We start from the raw sequence: 26,787 nt of genomic DNA on the forward strand, positions 1-26,787 counted from the left end.
GCGGTGCAGGTGAATTGGGTAGGCTAAATTGTCCGTTGTGTATGAGTGTGCATGTAAATGTGTGTGTGTGTTTCTCAGAGATGGGTTGCGGCTGGAAGGGCATCCGCTGCGTAAAAACCTGCTGGATAAGTTGGCGGTTCATTCCTCTGTGGCGAACCCGGACTAATAAAGGGACTAAGCCGACAAGAAAATGACAGAATGAATGAAAGCTAAAATAATAATTATTAAATTATTATTATTATTATTATTATTATTATTATTATTATTATTATTTATTATTATTATTATTATTATTTTATTATTTATTATTATTATTATTTATTAATATTATTATTTATTATTTATTATTATTATTTTATTATTATTGCTATTATTTATTATTATTTTATTATTATTATTATTATTATTATTTTATTACTATTACTATTATTTTATTATTATTATTTTATTATTTATTATTATTATTATTATTATTATTATTATTATTTATTAATATTATTATTTATTATTTAGTATTATTATTTTATTATTATTGATATTATTTATTATTATTTTATTATTATTATTATTAATATTATTATTTTATTATTATTACTATTACTTTTATTATTATTATTAATATTTTATTATTTTTTATTATTATAATTTATTATTATTATTAATTTTTTTTATTATTATACAAATCATAAAAAGGTTGGGGCCGTATAGAAAACGAAAATAAAAAAGAAAGGCGTGATCTCTAAAATTACTTTGACTTTTATTTCATCGCAGACAATGTAACAACCATTATTTAATATGTTCCTCATGATTTTTAACAAATTTATTTATTTTAAAAATAAACATGTACTACAATTTTGGTTCTTGCCACACATTAAAAAAAAAAAAAATTGTATCAGTAAAACAACCCTGTAATGTTGCCATTCCTTTTCACAGCACTTGAAAGTGGTTTAGGGACTGAAGACACCAAGTGATGAAGTGTTTCTGGTGTCGTTTTATCCCATTCTTCCTGCAAACAAGTCTTAAGATGGGAAACAGTACAGGGCTTCAAAATGCATGCAATACATTCTCTATTGGAGACAGGTCGGGACTGCAGGCAGGCCACTCCATCCTCTTCCTCCACAGCAGCACTCTGTAATGTGTGCAGAATGTGCTTTTGCTTTGTCTTGTTGACATATGCATGGGCGTCCCTGGAGAAGAACAAAGGGCTGAAGACCGAGCCCTGAGGAACACCACATGTTTCTGAGATCAGATCTTTCACTAATACATTTGTAATAGTCTGATGAGTTGGATCTAAATAGGATTGGATTATACTCTTATAGTAAGTTCAGAATTTCTTGTTTTGGGTTTGGAAAATTGTTCAACTAAAAATACACTTTATTGAAACGGTCATGTTTTTTTAGTAATATTTGGGTCACACTTTATTTTAAAGTACAATTCATGCTATTAACTATGATATTAAGCTCAATAAATATTAATTAGCTGCTTAATAAGGGGTTATTAAGGTAGGATTTGAGATTAGGTTTGTGTATTGGCTAAGATTGAGGATGAAGAATATGATCATACTTTATAAGCACTAATAAACAGTTCATATCTTAATAATAAGCCGGTATAAAAGGTGGATTTGTACTAAAACTAAACTGTTACTACAGTAGTGTGCTTTTTAATGTCTTTTACCATATATGGGCATCGGGACTTATTGTAGCTTCCTGTGACTTCCCAGCCCTCTGAATCCACACAAACCACAAAGCAAACAGCATCCCGACCTCTTCCTACAGCACCAATATCCGCTCCTGTCTAATTATGGGGCAGAAAAAACGGTCCAAACTCAACATGCCAACATCACACACACACACACACACTCACAGACCGCTGCCAAAGTGGCCAGTGTCAGGCCATCCCACACCAACCCATATATAAACACAAGAGGAAAGACGGAAACAGGAATCAGCCCACGAAAGTGTGGTAACGCTGGTCTGGTCCTGAATGTTTGCATGGCTGCAACTCTTCAAAACTCACCAAACTTTGACTCATTTATTTCTGAAAACAAGACTAGAAAATGCTTCTTGATGTAAGAGTTTGTGGATATTTAGACTAGAAACAGGACTAAAATATCTACAAACTCCTAAATCAAGAAGCATTTTCTAGACTAGCCAACATTAATGCCAAGAATCATCAATAATTTGACTAAATTAGGTGGGGTTTTCTTTAAAACATGCTAAATAATCTGCCAATGGCGTGAGCAGAATAATCGTATGTGAATAAAGCTTGATTGTTTGGCTTGTTTGAAGCAAAAACATTTTGTCTCGTTATTTCTGAAAGCAACACCATATGTGTAGCTCGTCTATAAAATGCTTCCTGATTCAGGAGTTTTGGGATATTTGGACTAGTAACAGGACACAGACTGTCAGTAGGAACTGCTGTTGTTTGCAGTGTGGCACTGAATGCTGGCATGACTGTATTTCTGCCCACATCACAATATCTCTCTGCATGATCCTGATACTTTTAATCAGAGCAAATGTTGACAGACTGAAGTTCAAACTGAGAGTTTGGATCGATCTGTCCTTCAATCTGAAATGTCATGTCATGACCGTTGAACAGAGAAGCGTGAACATAAGAAACTGTACAAGACCATCTGAACGAGGTGATTTTAATACACCTTTCGGTAACTCTTTATTTTGATGTTGCATTTGAGTATTAGTGGGCTGTCTGCTGAATATCTGCTGATGCTGCTTCTTCAACAGACATTTACTGACTATCAGAAATTTTGCAAGTACATGTCAACTTATAGTAACCCCAACCCTAACAGTCTACTTATAATTTAATGACAGTAAGTTGCCATGTAGATGCAATGTTACTTAAATTCAACAAACAGACCATCAACATAAAGTCTGGCCCACTTTTTTTCCAATAGCTGCGTTTTCATCGCTCTGGGTTAATGCACATTTTGAAGTATCGCATGAGAAAACGAGTGAAGAAAGCACCAAATGTCAAATAAAAATCTTTTAATCTACAAAAAAAGTTAAATAAGAGGTGGATCTGGACTTAGTGAGAAATACATTTGTCGAATAAACTCTGATGTAAGGAACATTTACATACATTTGACCTATCAGCTGTCTCCATTAGCCTTGCCTTGTTTACTGTTGGCTGCTAGGTTTTTTTTTTTTTTAGATCTTCAATGCCAGTGAACGAATGAATGAATTTAATTGTTTATTTGTTTGTTTGTTGATTTGTTTGTTTATTTCTTCTTTTGTTTGTTTGTTTGTTTGTTCTTTTATTTATTTGTTATTTGTTTGTTTATTTGCTTGTTCATATGTTTGTTTTTGTTATTTTGTTTGTTTGTTTGTTAATTTGTTTGTTTGGTTGTTATTTTATGTATTTGTTTGTATATTTTTTATTTATTTGTTAGTTTGTTAATTTGTTTGTTTATTAGTTTTTTATTTATTTGTTTGTTCATTTGTTTGTTTAGTTTTTTTGTATTTGTTCATTTATTTGTTTGTTAATTTGTTTGTTTAGTTTTTTTGTATTTGTTCATTTATTTGTTTATGTTTTTATTTATTTATTTGTTTGTTTGTTTATTTAGTTGTTATTTTATTTATTTGTTTGTACATTTGTTTATTTATTTGTTTGTTTGTTAATTTATTTGTTTATTAGTTTTTTATTTGTTTGTTTATTTTTTTGTTTAGTTTTTGTATTTGTTCATTTATTTGTGTGTTTATTTATTTGTTTATGTTTTTATTTATTTAATTGTTTATTTGTTTGTTTAGTTGTTATTTTATTTATTTGTTTGTATATTTGTTTTTTTTTTGTTTGTTAATTTATTTATTAGTTTTTTATTTATTTTTGTGTATTTGTTTGTTATTTTTTAATTTATTTGTTTTTGCATTTGTTTATTTGTTTGTTAATTTATTTGTTTATGTTTTTTATTTATTTGTTTGTTTATTTGTTTATTTGATTGTTTAGTTTTTTATATTTGTTCATTTATTTGTTTGTTATTTATTAGTTTTTTATTTTGTGTATTTGTTTATTTTTTTGTTTATTAGTTCTTTTATTTATTTGTTTTTGTATTTGTTTATTTGTTTTGTTATTTATTTGTTTATGTTTTTTAATTATTTGTTTGTTTATTTGTTATTTTATTTATTTGTTTGCGTATTTATTTATTTGTTTGTTTGTTAATTTATTTGTTTAATAGTATTTTATTTATTTTTGTGTATTTGTTTATTATTTTTATTTGTTTGTGTATTTGTTTGTTAATTTGTTATTTTATAAATTTTTTGTGTATTTGTTTATTTGTTTGTTAATTTATTTGTTTATTCATTTGTTAATTTACTAGTTTGTTTGTAAATTATAAAAACAGTCAGTCAGGTTGAAGAAGTAAAAACATTTCATTCATTCATGAAGTCCCTTCATTAATCAGGGGTCGTCACAGCAGAATGAACCACCAACTTATCCAGCACATGTTTTATGCAGCGGAAGCCCTTCCAGCTGCAACCCATCACTGGGAAACACCCATACACTCTTGCATTCACATACACACACTATAGCCACATTCACCTGTAGCGCATGTCTTTGGACTGTGGGGGAAAGTCAACTTGACCTGACTTGAACATTAAAGTCAACCAGTCGATCAATCTGTGCAACGAATGGTGAATAAATATCGATTTACAACCTCAGAACATGTCTAACTTCAAAAGTTGAAAGTTTATGTTCAAAAAGTAAAGGTTGTTTCAGTAATTTTTCCCTATGAAGTAAATTAATTGATCAATTGCACTCTATTAGCACCGCCAAATACCTAAGAGTCATTGCATCCTCAAAGTGGTGACTATCTGCCCTGAAAATGCACAAATCTAGTTATTGTTATTATTATTTACTGCACAGACGCTCGGCGGTGTTACTTTTTCCACAGCACCTGCCTGCACACTGTAATCCTTTCACTGAGAAAGTCTCTTTTTTTCCCCTCTTTTGCACCGCAGACGCTCTGCTGGAAATCTGAGAAAGGTTAAAATGACGGGATTTAAGCTCCAGCACGGGGATTTCTATGCTTTTCTTTATCCCGGGCTTTAGGTAGAGTACGCAGGGAGGACAGAATCGGCAGATTTCGACAAGACGGAGCTGCTAACATGACTTTGAGCCGCTCTCATGCCATATATTACAGATTTGTTGGAAACCATTGGTTTGTGGGAAGATGGGAGCAGACAGTGTCTGGAAATTAAATTAAATTAAATTAAATTAAATTAAATTAAATTAAATTAAATTAAATTAAATTAAATTAAATTAAATTAAATTAAATTAAATTGGAACAACAGTTTTGTGAGATAACGCAAAACATCTATCACTCTGTTTTTTTTTTTTCTCCCTACCATTTTTTTCCCCAAAATCACGTCCCTTCCGGGTCTCCATAATATTTGGACTAGACAAAACTAAAAACATACTGTTGGTTTGTGGGAAGGTGGGAGCAGACAGTGTCAGTTAAATTAAATTAAATTAAACTAAATTTAATTAAATTAATATGTGATGTATAATTAAATAATAATAAATAATTAATGATAAATTCAACAAAATATAAATATTAATTTATTCATTTTCCTTCGGCTTATTCTCTATTTCAGAGGTCGCCACAGCGAAATGAACTGCCAACTATTCCTGTATATGTTTTATGCAGCGGATGCCATAAATTATTCTACAAAAAAAAAATATTTAAAAAATTATATTTTTTATACAGTTCTTCTATAATATATATATATATATATATATATATATATATATATATATATATATATATATATATATATTTTTTTTTTTTTTTTTTTTTTTTTTTTTTACGGGAAATTTTGACAGTATTTTTGATAATAATTTTTCTTCTGGAGAAAGTCCTATTTTTTTATTTCGGCTAGAATAAAAGCACTTTAAAAAATTTAAAACATCATTTTAAGGACGCAATTATTAGCCCCTTTAAGCTATATTTACAATTTTCTAATATTTTTTAAATATTTTTTACAATTTATTTTTTAATATTTACAATATTTTACAATAGTCTACGGAACAAACCATCAATATCACTCAGTTTTTTACTCTCTTAACCATTTATCCCCCAAAATCACGGCTCTCTGTAATATTTGTACAAGACAAGACTAAAAACATCAGTGAGAAAATATTTTCTACACTGCATGAAGTTATTACTTTGCACTCAGCATGTATGGAGACGGTGTGTAGAGTCACGAATACAGACCGATCCACAGAAAACAGAACCCCTTAAGGTTGTATTATTCCCTCGTTCCCGTTTTCTGCTCCTGAAGGAGGAACAGCCCATTCTTGAAATGCCTTCCTGAATTGCCAAAGAGTTCAGGTCGGATGAGCGCCAGGAAATGAGCCTCCTTTTCATCACGTCTCATTCCAGAGGAGGTGAAAATATAAAGATATGACCAAAAACAAAGTGTAAACATGACACTGAGATCATCCTGGGAAAAGCAGAGATGAGGAGGCGAGCAGAAAACAATGCTAGACTTCACCTCGTTGACCCGGCTGTACAAAAATACCCCTAAATGAGCAGTTTTCAGTATTTTGTGACTCGTGTTTTTATTTATTTCTGCTTATTTGAGTTGCATTATGAGATCGTGATCGTTCTTCCAGCAACTTTTATCTTGGAAAGGTTTGTAAAAAGTGACTTTATTGTCATGTGTATTAGGGGTATATTGTGTGTGTTGGTGCTGTATATTACACTACAAACACTTTCTAATAAACTGCTGCACATCTTCTGCTATTTTACAGCCTTATTTCACTATATATTGTATTCCAAACAACTAAAATGTCAATAAAGGTCACTTTGTTAAACTGTAGAGTTGAATTTTCACCATTAGAAGTGGACTGAGTGGAGATCAACATCCCATAATGCAATTCACCACCGCAAATGAATACAGAACACTAAAAATACAGAAACTATTTTTACTGTATACACGTCTGCACAAAAATGTGTGTCATTTTGCGCAAAATTCAGCGATCGCAGTATTACGAAGTCCCGGACGGTTTTGTAAATGCATCTTGACAATGACCAAAGCTGTGTTTTTAATCAGCCTGATCTCACGAGGAAACGTATTTTACGTTTTGCCAGTTAAGTGGCTAATTCGTACGAACTTCGATTTTAAAAAGGAGGCGTGGCACCTAACCCCACCCCCTAAACCCAACCGTCATTGGGTGATGAGCAAATCGTACTAAATTGTACGAACTAGATCGTACGAATTCATACGAATTAGCCACTAAATCAAAAAGTTACGAATTGCCGTGAGATTGCGTTGGTTTTTGTTGTGTATCATGGGTTTCATGATAATGGAATGTCGACGTGTGAGTTATGTGCATAAAGCAACAAAAACAAAGCAATTAATCACCAACACCAACCTAGGCTCATTATGGATATTATAATGTGTGTGACGATGACGAACACTGTAATATCGGATCCAAATGCAGCATTTATTTAGCAGGATTTTCACACCGGCAGAGATCATAGCAGGTTGCAAAACAGTGCAATAAGGGTTATCCAAAATCGTAGTCAAGCCGGCAAAGGGTCAGGCTGTGGCTAAGGATCAATACACTGAAGAACAAAGGCGAGGCTCGGGACACGAAAGACTAGACAGGAGAATACTCAGACATGAAAACATTACGGAATAGCAGGGCTAAGTCCCGAGGTGTCTGTGCGTGCAGCTTAAATAGTGTGTGTAATCAGTCCTTGACAATCCTCCGGTTGTGTGTGTGCAATCAGTCGGGATCAGGAACATGTGTGTGTGAGCGGAGTGCATGCATGGAGTTATAGTTCATGAAATGGCGAATCTGTAGTCCATTAGCGCTTGTGAGTGTTTTCCAGCGATCTATGGTGTTTTAGATCGCTGGTGATCGTGACAGATATGTACCTCTGTATACTTTCCTGGAGAGCGCCAAATATGTCCCAGGAGCTATGTTTATCTGTAGTTTTAGTTTTTGGCGAATCCACCAGAGGCCGCTGTTGACTGACTGACTGACTGACTGACCGACCGACCGACCAATCCCCTCACCCACCCCCTAACCGATAGTGTTTTGTTTTTTGTTTTTTCAGCTGAACACATTTAACTGCAATATTTACAATATTTAATGCTGGATAAGTCAGCGGTGTCTGTGCGTGCAGCTTTAATAGCAATCCTCCGGTGGTGTGTGTGCAATCAGTCGTGATCAGGAACATGTGTGCATGAGCGGAGTGCATGCATGGAGTTGTAGTCCATGAAATGGAGTGAAGCCTTTACATGTCACTTTAAGCTGAACACTAGTGTCTTGAAGAATATCTAGTCTAATTTTATGTACTGTCATCATGGCGGAGAGGAAAGAAATCAGCTATTAGAGATGTGTTGAATCCCATAAACCGAAATTGAATTAAAAAACACACACATTCTGACTTGAGCTGTATATAGTGATGGATGTCTTTACATTGCTCTTCTGGGCAGCTCAGATGGCATATTCTCTGAATATAAAAGATATCTGTGAGCTCATATCAAAGAGGAATCACAAACTCTGCCAACAATCTCCTCCAACTGCCTCATCAACATTCTGGCTTTCCCCAAAAAAAACATTGGAGACTTGAAGGAAGTGCGTGTGTTTGCGATTTTCCACAGACCTGTTGGAGAGGTAATGAAATCTTGTTGCAACAGCTAGGATGATTACAATGCTTTATTTAGTCTTCCACACCCTCTCAGCACTGTATTCTAGCCTGCAATGAAAAATCCATCATGAGTAATCTCGACAAAAAAAAAAAAAAAGGGGGAATGTTAATCAATTTGAGGCAGAGTTGTGAAATGCTGACACTTTGTTTGCCTTCAAACTGTTGCGAGACACTGCAACTCATTTCATCATTGGGTGTTTTGCATTTATTTCTGGCTCGGAGGATCCCACCATTGAGCTTTTAAAGGGATAGTTCACTAAAAAAAAGGAGGTTTTTGTCTTTGTCGAGTGGTTATATAATACAGAGCAGGCAAAGGGTCAGGCTGTGGCTAAGGATCAGATCAGTCTCAAGAATAATGCATTTACAAAATAGAAGTCATACAAGTCACGATCCATGAATAAAAACACAATATTTAAAGTTAAAGCGCAATAAAATACGCAAGTCCAATGCATAAATTAAAAACACAATTTATGAATATGCAAATCTAATTCATTTAAACAAAACACAATTAGTAAATATGCTAATCTAATCCGTAAAAACAAAACCTAAATCCTAAATGCACAAATCTAATTCGTAAATTCAAAACGCAATTGATAAATATGCAAATCCGATTAGTAAATTCAAAACACAATTAATAAATACAAAAATCTGATTCAAAAATTTGCATATTTAAAGATAAAGATGAATTTAATAATTTTAAATAACAATTCATAAAAATGCTAATCCAATTTGCTAATTCAAAACACTGTTCATAAATATGCAAATCTATTTCATAAAATCAAAACACAATTCATAAATACGCAAATATAATTCATAAATTCTAAACACAATTAATAAATATCCAAATGTATTTTAGAAATGCAAAACAATTAATAAATATGCAAATCTGATTCATGAATTCAAAACACAAGTCATAAATATGCACATCTATTCCATAAATGCAAAACAATTTTTAAATATGCAAATCTATTTAATAATTTTCAAGCAATTAATAAATATGCAAATCTATTTCATACAATCAAAATAGATAATAAATATGGAAATCTATTTCATACAATCAAAACAATTCATAAATATGCAAATCTATTTCATACAATCAAAACAATTCATAAATATGCAAATCTATTTCATACAATCAAAACAATTCATAAATATGCAAATCTATTTCGTAAATTCTACACACAATTCATAAATATGCAAATCTGTTAAATACATTCAAAACAATTCATAAATATGCTAATAAATTTTGTAACTTCTAAACACAATATATTAATATGCAAATCCATTTCATAAATTCAAAACACAATTTAAAAATATGCAAATATATTTCATGAATTCAAAACAATTAATTATTATGCAAATATATTTTGTAAATTCAAAACACAGTTCATAAATATGCTAATCTAATTTGTAAATTCAAATAAATAAAAAAATACACAAATCTGATTCATAAATTCAAAAAACAATTCATAAATATGCTAATCTAATTTGTAAATTCAAAGCACAATGCATAAATATGCTAATCTAATTCAGAAATTTAAAGCACAATTTGTTAAAATGCTAAGCTAATTTGTAAATTCAAAACACAATTCATAAACACACGAATCCAATTCATAAAATCAGAACACAATTCATAAACATGCAAAGCTCATTCGTAAGTTCAAAAGTCAATTCATAAATACACAAATTCGATTGGTAATTCAAAACACGAGTCATAAATAAGCAAACCTATTGCGTAAATTCAAAACACATAAAAGTGCTGTCAAATGTTTTCAAACTCTCATTATTAGCATTTAAGTACAGCACATGATCAGTACCGGAGGTGATCATCGTCATAGTAGTTAAGGCTGTTGTTCTGCCGCGACATTGCAGAAATAGTTTCTAAAATAGAAATGTTGAGCGCCGCTGTCACAGGTGATGAAAACAAAGCTTTAACATTGCTTTTATTGAATGTCGTGGAAGCGCGTTATTACAAAAAGGAGGTGAAATATGAGCACATTGGTGACGTCCTCATTTCTCAAAATGCTGCACACAGTCTCCTGTGATGGTTGGGTTTAGGGGTGGGGTGGGGTGAGGGCAATATAATATACGTTTTGACAGTATAAAATGAATGGAAACCTATGTAATGTCCCCACTTTTCACAATACAAACATGTGTGTGTGTGTGTGTCTGTGTGTGTGTGTGTGTGTGTGTGTGTGTGTGTGTGTGTGTGTGTGTGTGTGTGTGTGTGTGTGTGCGTGCGCGTGAAACACAAAAACACTCTCCTTTTGTTTACCCTCCCTTTGACCAGCCTGTAATGAAGCACTCTCCATCTCCAGATTCTAATAAACACAATGACGTGTTCACAATAGCTCTCCGATAGCCAGATCTCGTCAGATGAGCATAAGAGCGAAAGACAGCAGCGCTACAGATAACATCTTCACCGCTCCACATGCTTTGTTGCTCCGTGAAAAGCAGCAGAAATCGGCGGACATTGAAGGAGGATGGCGCACAAATATGGAAACGTTCATTAAAGACATTTTGTAGTTGAACAAAGCAGATCCTGGCCCACGCTTAACCCTGAGTTACCATGATAATCACAATACACTGTAGAAATAACAACAATGGCGGACATTTCAACAGTTACTACAATGGCTACCGGAAAAATCTGTACGCTAACAACTATTGTTCATTATTAGTTCATGTTAGTAAATACTAACTAATAATGTTAATATGATATTATTACCTACTAATAATGTTCAGATTTAATGTTAAGATGTAAAAATAAGATGTTTGTAAATACATTAACTAATACTACTACCAATAATAATAATAATAATAATAATAATAAAGCACTTTTTCTCCATAAGATCAAAAGGCCTTACAAGCATTAAAAGCCTCTTCACCTTTGTGTATTTCTTCATCCACATAGAGTGACAGCAGATCAATAAACGCACTACAGTTTGACAAAGATTGCAGCAAATGATGTTTGTGTTTTTGTTTGTGTGCTTGTTTGTGTGTTTGAGTTTGTTTGTGTGTGTGCTTGTTTGTGTGTTTGTGCTTGTATTTGTTTGTTTGAGTTTGTTTATTTGTTTGTTTGTTTGTTTGTTTGTGTGTGTGTGTGTGTGTGCTTGTTTGTGTGTGTGTGTGCTTGTATTTGTTTGTTTAAGTTTGTTTGTGTGTGTGTGCTTGTATTTGTTTGTTTAAGTTTGTTTGTTTGTGTGCTTGTATTTGTTTGTTTGGGGTTTGTTTGTGCGTTTGTGCTTGTACTTGTTTGTTTGAGTTTGTTTGTTTGTTTGTGTGTGCTTGTTTGTGTGTTTGTGCTTGTATTTGTTTGTTTGTTTGTTTGTTTGTTTGTTTGTTTGTTTGTGTGTTTGTGCTTGTATTTGTTTGTTTAAGTTTGTTTGTCTGTGTGTTTGTATTTGTTTGTTTAAGGTTTGTTTGTGTGTTTGTGCTTGTATTTGTTTGTTTGTTTGTTTGTTTGTTTGTTTGTTTGTTTGTGTGTGTGTGTGTGTGCTTGTTTGTGTGTTTGTGCTTGTATTTGTTTGTTTAAGTTTGTGTGTTTGTGTTTGTGCTTGTATTTGTTTGTTTAAGTTTGTTTGTTTGTGTGCTTGTATTTGTTTGTTTAAGGTTTGTTTGTGTGTTTGTGCTTGTATTTGTTTGTTTGAGTTTGTTTGTTTGTTTGTTTGTGTGTGTGCTTGTTTGTGTGTTTGTGCTTGTATTTGTTTGTTTAAGTTTGTTTGTGTGTGTGCTTGTTTTTGTTTGTTTGACTTTGTTTGTTTGTGTGTGTGATTGTTTGTGTGTTTGTGCTTGTATTTGTTTGTTTAAGTTTGTTTGTGTGTGTGTGTGCTTGTATTTGTTTGTTTGAGTTTATTTGTTTGTTTGTGTGTGTGCTTGTTTGTGTGTTTGTGCTTGTATTTGTTTGTTTAAGGTTTGTTTGTGTGTTTGTGCTTGTATTTGTTTGTTTGAGTTTATTTGTTTTTTGTGTGTGTGCTTGTTTGTGCTTGTATTTGTTTATTTGAGTTTGTTTGTGTGTGTGTGTGTGTGTGTGTGCTTGTATTTGTTTGTTTGAGTTTGCTTGTTTGTGTGTGTGTGTGCTTGTATTTGTTTGTTTGAGTTTGTTTGTGTGTGTGTGTGTGCTTGTATTAGTTTGTTTGAGTTTATTTGTTTTTTGTGTGTGTGCTTGTTTGTGCTTGTATTTGTTTATTTGAGTTTGTTTGTGTGTGTGTGTGTGTGTGTGTGTGTGTGTGTGCTTGTATTTGTTTGTTTGAGTTTGCTTGTTTGTGTGTGTGTGCTTGTATTTGTTTGTTTGAGTTTGTTTGTGTGTGTGCTTGTATTTGTTTGTTTGAGTTTGCTTGTTTGTTTGTGTGTGTGCTTGTTTGTGTGTTTGTGCTTGTATTTGTTTGTTTGTTTGAGTTTGTTTGTTTGTTTGTTTGTTTGTTTGTTTGTGTGCTTGTGCTTGTATTTGTTTGTTTGTTTGAGTTTGTTTGTTTGTTTGTTTGTGTGCTCGTTTGTTTGTTGATGTTTGTTGTTTGTGTGTTTGTATTTGTTTGTGTTTGTATTTATGTGTGATTGTTTTCTGTTTGTGTGTCTGTCTTTATGTGTTTGTTTGAGTGCTTGTTTGTTGGTGTTTGTGATTGTTTGTTTGTGTGTTTGTATGTTTGCATTTGTTTGTGTTAATTTGTGTTTGTGCTGGTGCTTGTCTGTGTGTTTGTTCATTCGCTTTTCCATCCTCTTACATGGCAAATAATTTAAAATCAGTTTGGTAAAGTGTGTGTGTGTGTGTGTGTGTGTGTGTGTGTGTGTGTGTGTGTGCGTGCGTGCGTGCGTGCGTGCGTGCGTGCGTGCGTGTGTGTGTATGTGAAAAGAGTTCTTGCGTATCACACTGTTTGTGTTTATTTGCTTAAATGCTGAGCTTGACAGTTCAGGTAATGAACTCAACAGATCAAGTCCAGAACACCCGACCTGGAAACCTTTCATGAATAACATTAACCAACATTATATCATGTGCTTAAAGGGGCACTCACCACTGCATTAATATTCCATTCTCATTTATTAAAGCAACAGTTGAAGATACACTGAGGAATGCTGGAATTTATTTCTGATAAAGAGGTTTTTTTTTTGTATTTACTATGGAAGTCTTTTGCTTTCAGTCATGTGTGGAGACCTGGGGTGCATTTCTGAAAACCATCATTAGTTAACTAAGGTCAAAAGTATTTACAAACAAAGTTCATTGATTTGGTGTATCCCAAATCCATCATTCCACCAAACGTTTGCTAACTGTGTCACAAACTGTACACTTACAACTACACCTCTAGAGCTGTAGTTAGAAGCAGAGTTCCTGCTTGTGTTCTCTTCCCAGTTATACTGCATGTTAATGCAAATTTCTGATCAGCCAATCACATGGCAGCAGCTCAATGCATTTAGGACATGGTCAAGATGATCTGCTGCAGTTCAAAGTGAGCATCAGAAAGGGGGAGAAAGGGGATTTAAGAGACTTTGAACGTGGAGGACAATGGTTACAGGTTTCCAACATTTCTCAAAATATCTTCTCTTTTAAATTCAACAGAATAAAGAAAGCCAAACAGTTTTGGAACAAGTAAAGGCTGAGCAAATGATGAAAGAGTTTTTCATTTTATGGGGGAACTTTCCCTTTAACCATTGTTAAACACACACACACACACACACACACACACACACACACACAGTCTATTAGCTAATCAGTTTACTAAAGTTAAACTAAGTATGAATAATATTGCACAGCATTTATTATTCAGTAACTAATGCATTATTAAAATCCTTCCATTAACTAATGCATTGTTAAAAATAAAACCTTTTATTAAAATAAATTAATAAATAAATAAAAAATAAACAAACAAACACATAAATACATAAATAAATAAATAAACACATAAATAAATAAATAAATAAATAAATAAATAAATAAATAAATAAATAAACACATGAATAAATAAATAAATAAATAAATAAATAAATAAATAAATAAATTCATTAAATAAATAAATACATTAAATAATAAATAAATAAATAAATAAATAAATAAATAAATAAATAAATAAATAAATTCATTAAATAAATAAATACATTAAATAATAAATAAATAAATAAATAAATAAATAAATAAATAAATAAATAAATAAATAAACACATAAACACATAAACAAACAAACAAATAAATAAATAAATAAATAAATAAATAAATAAATAAATAAATAAATAAAGGTTGTGCTTGTTAACATTAGTTAATGCACAGTGAGTTACCATGAACTAACATTATTTAACTCATTAACATTAACATTAACAAAGACTAAATATTGTAATGAATGAATTACTAATTGTTTGTTCATGTTAGTAAATACCTTAACTAATGGACTATTATTTTAAAGTGTTACCAACCATTGTTTACCATTAACTACTGGCTTATTATCAGCCTATTATCAAGACATTACCTGTTCATTAGCGGTTATAAATCTTATTCTGCATCCCTAATACTGCCCTAAACATTGTACCTTACTAAATATTAATAAGCAGCTAATTATTGGTTTATTTAGCCAGTAGTGTTAGTAAATGCTTCATTAATACTCTGAATTGTGACCTAAAGTGTCACCGTGAAAAGTTATTATAGTCAGTGTAATGCGCCCTCTGTCTGCAACAGCGGGGACTGCAGCCACATTCCCAGCCCAATATCTTAGAGTCGCTCTTCCTTGAGTCTCACACACACACACATTCACACACACACACACTGAGCCAATCTGAGCGCTGTGACGAGAAGAGGCAGGATCCCAATATTTAACACACAGGGCACTGATACATCTACACCTGTCACTGGCTGCTCCTCATCAAGAACTAATGCACTTTATCTGTACATGCTGCCGGACACATCCACACATGGGACTGCTGATCCGCGGCTCTTGACGACTCGATCTGGGGGTTTTTTAATGTGTATGTGTGTGTTTTGCATTACATACCAGGACGTTTTCGCTTTTATTATGCACCTGTAAGGATGCGACAGGGCATCTGATTTAAAAAAGGGGGAGAAATCAACTATGCCAAGAATACCAAATTGATACGCATCTGGACACAGCAGGATGCAAAGGAAGACCTTTTCCGAACATGGATCTCCTATCTTAAAGAGGATTACAGTAGCTAGACAGATGCGCTCTTGAATATCTTTCCTCCTCATCATCATCATATTGTGCTCTATTTAGCCTAAATATAATAAATAAACCATAATGATCCTCTTTCGTAAATTCCGCGTGCTGATTTTAACGGTGTTCCTCATCGCCTGCACCATGCACATCATGATAGACCTGTTACCCAAGCTGGAGAAGCGCGCGGCGGGCTCGAGCTCCAGCGCTGGAGGGGGCAGCGGCTGCTCCTGCGCTCACACGCCGGGCGAGGAGCCTCGATCCTGGGGTAAACAGCGAGCCAGAGCCGCCGATCCCGGCTGGCCTAACAAGCACTCTCTGAGATTACTGCAGGATTTCAGCAATGAGCCCAACTCCAATCTGACGTCGCAGTCGCGGGAGAAGGTGACAGAGAGAGCCGGCTCTGAGAAGCAGGGCTCCGGGAAGAGGGGGCTGATGCGGGAGGCGGACAGCCGGCAGAGGCGCATTGATGTGCGGGTCTCCTCCGTGCTGCAGTCGCTGTTTGAACATCCGCTCTACCGGACCGTCCTGCCGGATCTAACCGAAGAGGACACCCTTTTCAACCTCAATGCGGAGATCAGACTGTACCCCAAAGCTGCCGGACAACAAGAATGGCAAGTGCCACTTTAAATCTGATCTTTCTCTTAGCATTGATTTACACCTAATTGAATGTAAAGTACATTATTCCTAAAATATAGGGTTGGGTGTTTGTGTGGAAGGTTGGTTTGGTTTAGGATCATTTTATATAATAAGACATAATTTAATATGAATTATTTATGTGCTGTCAAACAATCACATGCAAGATTAAAGTTTATATACTGTGCATTTTGCTTAAATATGCACAGAAACGCACTATATGAAGCACAAAAATATACACATGATAGATAGATAGATAGATAGATAGATAGATAGATAGATAGATAGATAGATAGATAGATAGATAGATAGATAGATAGATAGATAGATAGATAGATGCTTTACATCTGATCTTTCTCTTAACAGATAGTCATTGGTTTACACTTTATGAAACCAAACTAATGTAGAATATTCTTACCCCTGGGTTAGGTGTTTTGTAGAAGAGTTTGGTTTAGGCTAATGCCATGTAATAAGGTGTAAATTAATGTTAATAGCATGTACAGGTATGCCAATTGATGAAAACTGTCCCTGCCAAATAAACAAATGAAATAAACATAGTAAGTAGTGCTGACAAGCGATTAATCGCGAACGTTTGTATTTACATGATACATGTATTTACGTGCATATTTATGAATGTGTGAACACACATGTACTGTATATAAAATACAAAATAAATATATTCACGTATATATCTGTATGCCATTTTAATTATTTTTCGCATCCAAGATAAAAGTTTGTATTTACATGTAGAGCTACATGTATTCTGTGTGTGTATATATAAATATACAGTTGAAGTCAGAATTATTAGCACCCCTGTTTGTTATTTCCCCAATTTCTGTTTAATGGAGGGAAGATTGTTTCAGCACATTTCTAATCATAATAGTGTTAATAACTCATCTCTAATAACTGATTTATTTTCTCTTTGCCATGATGACAGTAAATAATATTTTACTTGATATTTTTCAAGACACTTCTATACAGCTTAAAGTGACATCTAAAGGCTTAACTAGGTTAATTAGGGTAACTAGGCAGGTTATGGTAATTAGGCAAGTTACTGTATAATGATGGTTTGTTCTGTAGACTGTCGGAAAAAAACAACTTAAAGGGGCTAATAATTTTGTCCCAAAAATGGCTTTAAAAAAATTCAAAACTGTTTTTATTCTTGCAGAAATAAAACAAATAAGACTTTCTCCAGAAGAAAAAATATTATCAGACATACTGTGAACATTTCCTTGCTCTGTTAAACATAATTTGTGAGATATTTAATTTAATTTAATTTAATTTAATTTAATTTAAAGGGCACCTAGGTTACGCCTTTTTTCAGATTTAATATAAGTCTTTTGCGTCTCTAGAATGTGTATATAAAGTTTCAGATCAAAATACCCATCAGATTTTTCATTACACCTTTTACAAGATGCTGTTTTATACTGATTTCCAGCAGGGGGTGGTTTTGTCGTACTGCGCCTTTAAGGCGATTCTTTCCCGCCCACTTTCTCATGCCTCCTCCCTCAGCTGCGTCAGACAACAGACAGACTTAAAGGAAGAAGGTCTCACGTAGCGTTTGTGAGATACTACAGTAAAAACTAACCTTTACTAATCAGTATTGTGAAGTTGCATTGATGAGTCACACACAATATCGTTACAAAGTTAACGCGCGCGCACACACACACACACACAGGCAGGCAGACAGAGCGCGCTTAGCTTAGTTAAGGCTAACCTCAAGTACTGTGTGCATATCTGTTATGCTAATGTACAAAATAAACCTGATTTAACTTCCACAAACCGGGATTGAAGCGTCTTCTTTTATAACTGTTCTGACACGCGGCTGTGCTGATGAAGTAAAGCTGAAGTAAAACGCTGTAATTAATTACACACATACTCTGTTTTAAAACACTTTAAACATGTGAAACTCACTCTTAATCACATTTGATGATGATTGCTGATCCTAGCGAACAGAACAGAGCTTTTATTCCCGGTTGCTTTGCGTATGTCTGTCTGGTCTTGTTGACATATACACATGATTACCGGAACATGTTAATGCGCGCAGCTGTCAATCAATTCGTTGGGCGGGGGGATCGCACACCTACATAATGGTGCGATCGATTTGAAAACAGCTCCAATTGGCCGACCCTTTTTTTTTGTAGTTAAATTGAAAAAAAAGGACTGGGTGTGTTCATATCACCCCAGTATGACGGTCTATACACTATACCAACACACACATCTGTCCAAACAGCTTGAAGAGTAGATTTTTTACCATAGGTGCCCTTTAATATATAAAAAATCAAAAGGGGGCTAATAATTCGGACTTCAACTGTATATCCTCAGACATGTACTTTATATAAGATACACAATTGAAAACAATCACTTTTAAGATTTACTTGACAAAATCCATTTGCAGTAACAATTTGAGTAAAATGCAGTACATTAAGCTATATAAGTACATGCAACGTGTGAATATTCTGTTAAATGAATGACTTTATTTAGGAGTGTAACAGTGGGCAGCTAGTGAAGTGCTGTGCTGGTAAACCTCACTCCTTTGGGCACGAAAAGCTGCTCTGGTGACAGCCGCTAGAGGCCATGATCTTTAGCCTCCTTGTTAGAGGAACAGAGGAACCAACTCCTATATTTGCGATCCCAGCTTGGAGCGGGTTGGGTGGTGTAGGAACAGCAGGGTTACATTAGGGTAAATGTTGAGTAAAAGCCCAATGATTATCTCAAATAGACAAAAGACGTGTTGCTTTATCAAATTAAGTCAAATGCATTCGATTTTTTTTTCTCACTTTCAGTGTTTTCGCCGTTCATAATAAACAGATGTGAGGGTTTTGTGGGCATCCCAAGCAAGACAATAGCTTTTGATTAAGAATTGCTTAAAATTATTTGCAATAAGTAGCATGGTGGCTCAGTGGTGAGCACTGTGGCCTCACAGCAAGAAGGTCCCGGCTGGGTCAGTTGGTGTTTCTATGTGGAGTTTGCATGTTCTTCCTGTGTTGGCATGGGTTTCCTCCGGGTGTTTCAGTCCAAACACATGCGGTATGGGGGAATTGATCAACTAAACTGGCTGTAGTGTATGAGTGTGTGTGTGTGTGTGTGTGTGAATGAGTGTGTGTGGGTGTTTCCCTGTTTCCTAGTTTGCAGCTGGAAGGTCATCCACTAAAACATCCATAAAACATATGCTGGAATAGTTGGCGGTTCATCCCACCGTGATGTCCCCTGATAGATAAGGGACTAAGCAGATGGAGAATGAATGAATGGAGTAAATGAATTCACTGAACTCTATTTATTAGATGTAAATGTTTAATGTTTTACAGTTTACTTGGGGAAATTCCTTGACATTTATTATTGCATTTTGAAAATAATGACTGTAGATGTATTGGATTTTACCACACTAAACAGTTTTTTTTTTTTCTCAGTGTAATCGCATCACACTTCTGTCGTGCTTTGCAATACTCATGAACACACAGTAACTGCGTCTAGAACTGCTAATTTTGGATGTAAACACTAGTTGTTAAAGACAGGTGAAATAAAGTGGAACTCATCTGTTTCCTAATAAACAAAGGTGATTATTGGGACAACACTGGACATGTCTTTGCTTGTTTTGAGCTTGTAAGGAGGCTGAAAGGAGTGTTAACATGGATTAATTACAAACCAACTGGGAAAACGAGATCGACAGGAACTACAAAAACGAAAAACAATCTCACGTCACCGAGGTCACAGTGATCTCACTTTGAGTAAATAATGACCACGCTGCCCACATCAACAATACTACAGTCATTTATAGGAACTACTGTGCTGCTTTTTAAAACGTACTATAGTAAAGTACTTGCATTTAAAAAGTTGTAATACCATAGCTGCTATGGTAATAAAATAACTACAGTGATTGATCTGTAGTTGCTATGGAAATACAACAGCTATAGTGATTGATCAGTTGTGGTCATTCTACAGTTGCTATGGTAACACAACAACTATAGTAACTGGTCTGTTGTGGTGATTCTGCAGTTACTATGGTAACACGACAACTATAGCAAGTGATCTGTTGCAGTGGTTCTACAGTTGCTATGGAAAAACAACAACTATAGTAATTGATCTGTTGTGGGGATTCTACAGTTGCTATGGTTACACAACAAATATAGTGATTGATCTGTTGTGGGGATTCTACAGTTGCTATGGTAACACTACAACTATAGTGATTGATCTGTAGTGATTGATCCGTTGTGGTGATTCAACAGTTGCTATGGTAACAAGAACTATAGTGATTGATCTGTTGTGGTGATTCTACAGTTGCTATGGAAACACAACAACTACAGTAATACAAAACAAATTCCCCCAGTACTGTAGTTTTCTACAACTGTAGCAGTATATATTATACTACAATACACTTGTTTACTAGTAAAATCTAAAGTTTACAGTAACTATTACAGTTCACTATAGTTGTTATTACAGTGCGCTGGAGAATTCATTTACAAAAAGTACTAAATACTATACTGTATAATGCACTTTACTAGAGTATGTTCAAATACACTATGGTATTTACTGTACATTACTACAGTGTCTTGTATTGAGGGTGCGCTGTACAAAATTACATTTCTAGGTGAATTTAAAAGTATAAATCCATGTGCCTAACTTGACTTGTTGAGTTTACAAACTGTTTTATATCAGTTTATTGTTATTTAATTTGAATGTTACTTTGATTCAACTTAAAAATTAAAGGCAACCAGTCCTCTTCTGTTGTTGTTGTTGTTGTTGTTGTTGTGTTTTTGCAGTTGGAGCTCAAGAATGGGGATATTTATTCATTGGGATAAACCCCTTGAGATGTACCATCTCATTTTCAAGAGAGTCCCACAATTAATCACAATCACATAATAACAACACCAGAAGACAAGCAAAACATAACTTACACAACATCCAAAGAACATGACATAACATCAAAAATAATAATATTAATAATAATAATAATATTAATAATAATAATAATAAAATACCAATAAGACTAATAAATAAATGAATGAATAAAGCTAAAAATATTAAGAGGAAACACATATCCAGAGCTCATATGTGTTGGAGACTTGTGATATTGCAGATTCAGAATTTCCAGTTGATCCTGACTCACAGTGAGGGTTATAAGCGTGGCTGTGAGACGCTTTTGAGCAGGTCTTTTTTTGTTTTTATATACAGTTGAAGTCAGAATTATTCTCCACCTGTTTATTAGTTTTTCCCAATTTCTGTTTAACGGAGAGCAGATTTCTTCAACAAGTCTAATCATAATAGTTTAATAACTCATCTCTAATAACTGATTTATTTCCTCTTTGCCATGATGACAGCACATAATATTAGACTAGATATTCTTCAAGACACTAGTGTTCAGCTTAAAGTGACATTTAAAGGCTTCACTAGGGTAATTAGGGTAATTAGGCAGGTTAGGGTAATTAGGCAAGTCATTGTATAATGATGGTTTTTCTGTAGGCTATCAGGAAAAAATATAGCTCAAAGGGGCTAATAATATTGACCTTAAAATTGCTTTTAAAAAATTAACAACTGCTTTTATTCTAGCCGAAATAAAACAAATAGGATTTTCCAAAGAAGATAAAATATTATCAGACACACTGTGAACATTTCCGTGCTCTATTAAACATAATTTGGGAAATATTAAAAAAAGAAGATAAAAATTAAAGGGAGGAGAAAAATTCTGCCTTTAACTGTACACATAAAATGGGTGAATGCTGTTATTTGTCTTTTTAATTTGTCTTTTAAAGTAATATAAAAATAATCTCAAAAGGAAAAAGCATAAATATATGTGTTTTTACTGTTCAGCTTTAAAAAGTCCGACATCAGACTCCCTGTGCTTTACAAAAGGATTGTTTTTTTCCAGTATTTTGTGTTCAACATGAAAAATCAATTCGTAATATTTTTTTAACCTCTGAAATGTTCATTTTTGCCTGAACTGGGCATTTAAGCATGCCTAAATTAGCTAAACATTGCATTTTAACCTTGCCTGAATATGGTGGCATGCAGTGTTTTTTATGACCGAACTGTGTGTGTGTGTGTGTGTGTGTGTGTGTGTGTGTGTGTGTGTGTGTGTGTGTGTGTGTCTGTGTGTGTGTCTGTGTGTGTGTGTGTGTGTGCGTGTTATTATGAGGTCAGAGGTCACAGGGGAAGGAACTACAGCTGATGCATTCAGTCATTTTCCTGTCATCATAGTATCAATCCAGCAGATTCATTCAGCTAAATAAATAAACTAATAAACTAATAAATAAATAAATAAATAGATAGATAGATAGATAGATAGATAGATAGATAGATAGATAGATAGATAGATAGATAGATAGATAGATAGATAGATAGATAGATAAATAAATTCCCCCTCCGTGTTTTCCAGTTATGCAGTGACTTACATAAAATAAATAATATTATCATTAAATAAATAATAAATATTATTAATTAATAAAAATATTATTATTATTATTATTATTAATATTAACATTATTATTATTATCATTATTATTATTATTAATATTAAATAAACATGCTGCTCACATTCAGTTAAAATATAATTCAGTAAATAAATAAATAAATAAATAAAAACAAACAAACAAATAAATAAATAAATAAATTCCCCTTTGTGTTTTCCTGTTATGCAGTGACTAACATAAAATAAATAATATTATTATTAAATAAATAATAAATAATATTAATTTATAAAAAAGACTATTATTATTATTATTTTATTATTATTATTTTTATAATAATAATAACAATAAAGGTAATCAAATTTGCTGCTCACATTCAGTTAAAAATATAATTCAGTTAATAAATAAATCAAATAATCAATCAATCAATAAATAAATGAACAAATAAATAAATAAACCTTTTTGTTATTGCACAAAAATGCTGTTCACGTTCAGACACGCTCACCTTCAGTTACATAAAAAGGAAAAATAAAATAAAATAAAACTAAATTGTCACAATCAAAAAACAAAATTAAAAAACAAATGTAAAAACAAATATTGCTAAAGAACTACAAACTCGCTGTTACATGGACTACAGATCCAGTCATGCACCGCACACACACACACGTTTCAGATAACGATTGATTACACTCACACTGCTGGGAGCTGCTCAAAGACTTAAAGGGACTATTAAGACAGCACACACACACGCATTGTTGCTGAGTCTTGTCATACTGCTTGTGAACATTTTCCTTTCTATGCCTTCCATGTTAGACCTTTGCTTTGTTTTGTTTGTTTCATTGTTTATCCCTGTCTGCTGCCTGCCTTCTGAACTCTCGCCTGTTATTTTCACTACGAATCTGGACTGCCCGTATACATCTGTTTGCTCCTGTGTTGAGCGTTGCTTGCTGAACGTCCTGCTAATAAACCCTGCATTTGGATCCGCACCTCTGTTGTCAGCGCCCGCTTTATATTACATAAATAAATAAACATTCAGACATGTAAAATCATAAGGCAATGAAAAATAGAGTTAGACCTGAATGGAGACAGAATTTGAGTTTTTGTGTGACCTGCCCCTTTAAATCCCCCTCATTAGTCACAGTCCAGTGACTAAGATCCTGAATTCTTATATATTGTATTATTTCTCCTGTTCAGGCATAATGAGGGTAACGTGGAGGAGGAGGAGTTCAGTCCTCCAGGAGAAGCCAACAGCGAGTCCTACCCAAACTGGCTGCGCTTCCACATCGGGATTAATCGATACGAACTATACTCCAGACACAATCCTGTGATCACCGCGCTGCTCAGAGACCTGCTGTCCCAGAAGATCAGCAGTGTGGGTGAGTCCAAAAAACACCATTGACCAGTGCTTTACAGCAGGTGTGTGTGTGTGTGTGTGTGTGTGTGTGTGTGTGTGTGTGTGTGTGTGTGTGTGTGTGTGTGTGTGTGTGTGTGTGTGCGTACTCATGCTAGCGGACTTCAGGACCTATTTCTGTAGGCAGAGTGACGACAGAAGCCTTTCATTCCCCTGAGAGCCTGAGATGGACAGATACTCTTCCTCCATTAGACTGAAAGTTCACCTCCAGATCTCACTAGCCTTATTTCCTCCAGCGCTGTGATGCTCTTATAAAACACACTCTGACTCCAGACACCAGAACCACAGACCAGACATTTAAATACACTGCACAACATGCTTTCTTTACATCGAGTTTTTGATCTTGTTTCTAATCAAAATATCTAAAAGTTATGAATTCAAGAAGCATAATTTTCTAGAAATTATGAAAAAATATTGTTTTGTTTTAGGAATAATACGTCAAAATTCTGTGATTTTTTTCCCCTTAAAACAAGCTAAATAATCTGCTAACGTTGTAGTGAGGTACCATCTGAAATACATTACTCACGGTGTGTTGTTGCATGTTTCAGTTGACAAATCCACTAGAGGGCGCTGTTTACATATTTGCTAATCAGAAATACGTTACTTTCAGTGTTTTGTTATGCATTTCAGATGGCAAATCCACTATAGGGCGCTGTTGCCATATTTTCGAATCAGAAATACATTATTTACGGTGTTTTGTTGTACGTTTTAGATGACAAATCCTCTAGAGGGCGCTGTCTAACTATTTTCGAATCAGAAATACAGAACTTACAGTGTTTTGTTGTACGTTTCAGATGACAAATCCTCTAGAGGGCGCTGTCTACATATTTGCAAATCAGAAATACGTTACTTTCAGTGTTTTGTTGTATGTTTTAGATGACAAATCCACTAGAGGGCGCTGTCTATATATTTGCGTAACAGAAATGCGTTACTTACGGTGTTTTGTTGTAGGTTTTAGATGACAAATCCACTAGAGGTCGCTGTCTATATATTTTTGAATCCGAAATACAGAACTTACGGTGTTTTGTTGTACGTTTTAGATGACAAATCCACAAGAGGGCGCTGTCTACATATTTGCGAATCAGAAATACGTTACTTTCAGTTTTTTGTTGTACGTTTTAGATGACAAATCCACTAGAGGGCGCTGTCTACCTATTTGCAAATCAGAAATACAGAACTTACGGTGTTTTTTTTGTATGTTTTAGATGACAAATCCACTAGAGGGCGCTGTCTACATATTTGTGAATCTGAAATACGTTACTTAGGGTGTGTTTTGTTGTAAATTGGCTGTAGTGTGTGAGTGAGTGTGTGTAAATGAGCGTGTATGGGTGTTTCCCAGTATTGGGTTGCGCCTGGAAGATATTTAGATTTTTCTGACCATATTTTATGCAGTGTGTGGCACTAAAAACACTATAAGAATTGCCTTTGTTCACTTCTTAGCACAGCCTCAGGAACAAACAACACCTTTCCAGAGGTAATTTTAGCATATTAGGATTAATTAAGCTCATAAATGCAGCACTTAGCGAAACGCTCTCCACAAACGACACCAAAGCAGTGAAACATTTAGCAAAAATAGACCACATTTAATCAAATAAATAGAGCAGCTCTCTGGGGGTTGACGCAAATCATAGGATGTACACTTATTTATGTGCGTATGGAGCAGGATTATGGCTTTATTCCTGCTGATGTGTCTCTAACTAATGAGTTCAATAAGACTGCAGAACTGCGCAGGTGCCCTCGGGGGAAATATGAGACAGGCTTTTTTTTTTTTTTTTTGGATTACTCGACGTAAAGCCGTATCAGCCATCTTTGCTGTCCAATCTCATTAATCTGCCTGACAAAAAAATAATAAATAAATAAATCAAAATGTTCTGCTGATGCACGGTTAGTTTGCTTGCTTCGCTCTTAAAGGGGCAGCTCAACCAAAGATAACTGCATTTAATTCAGCCTCAGGCAATCTAATATACAGTAGAGGGCAAACTTATTAATATTTTTCTAATAATTCCTTTAAAAATGATCACGTTATTTACTATAATCTTTGTTTGGCCCATTTTCACTGTGTGGTACGGTACAGTCCACTTTTAGGTATGCTGTGTGTAGTAAAGCCGCCTTTCCTCTGCACACGACATTTGGATTAGGGCTGTAATCGGGCCATAAAAGTAAGACCCGACATGGCCCAACCCGACAAGTACATTCTGACAATTTAGCCTACCCAATTAGACCCGGAGGAAACCCACGAGAATGCAGGGAGAACATGCAAACTCCACACAGAAACGCCAACTGAGCCGAGGTTCGAACCAGCGACCAATGTAGTGAGTGACCTCATCATCTTCCCTGTCAGCTCGCTGTACATTGCTGTTTAGCGCTCTACTGTAATTAGGCTTGGTCCAATAGACGATGCCATCATTCATCGCCGATGGCCAATAGACAACACGATCCATCGCCCCACCCCCGTCACAAACCCGCTCGCGAAAAATACACACTCGTCTACACTAGTACATCTTAGTATTA

The 26,787-nt window shown here is 34.2% G+C and overlaps 1 protein-coding gene across 3 annotated transcripts in view; it reads left to right on the top strand.

The window, feature by feature from the left end:
* The first annotated feature begins 15,494 nt into the window (after nucleotides 1-15,494).
* The window catches only part of fam20ca (FAM20C golgi associated secretory pathway kinase a), a 68,025-nt gene continuing 56,732 nt past the window's right edge, over nucleotides 15,495-26,787 (top strand). For 2 of the 3 annotated variants that reach the window (XR_015481446.1, XM_087245388.1), the window contains exons 1-2: nucleotides 15,495-16,439; nucleotides 24,060-24,241. Coding sequence is in view for 1 of the 3 variants with exons in the window: in XM_087245388.1 (XP_087101514.1) it covers nucleotides 15,910-16,439; nucleotides 24,060-24,241 (712 nt within the window). In the remaining 2 variants the exon portion in view is untranslated. Of the gene's footprint in view, nucleotides 16,497-23,918; nucleotides 24,242-26,787 lie in introns of all 3 variants that reach the window. The other variant, XM_087245389.1, reaches the window with a different exon arrangement.

Source organism: Danio rerio, chromosome 3 (assembly GCF_052040795.2).
Source record: "Danio rerio strain M-AB ecotype USA chromosome 3, GRCz13ab, whole genome shotgun sequence".
NCBI classification, from domain to species: Eukaryota; Metazoa; Chordata; class Actinopteri; order Cypriniformes; family Danionidae; genus Danio; species Danio rerio.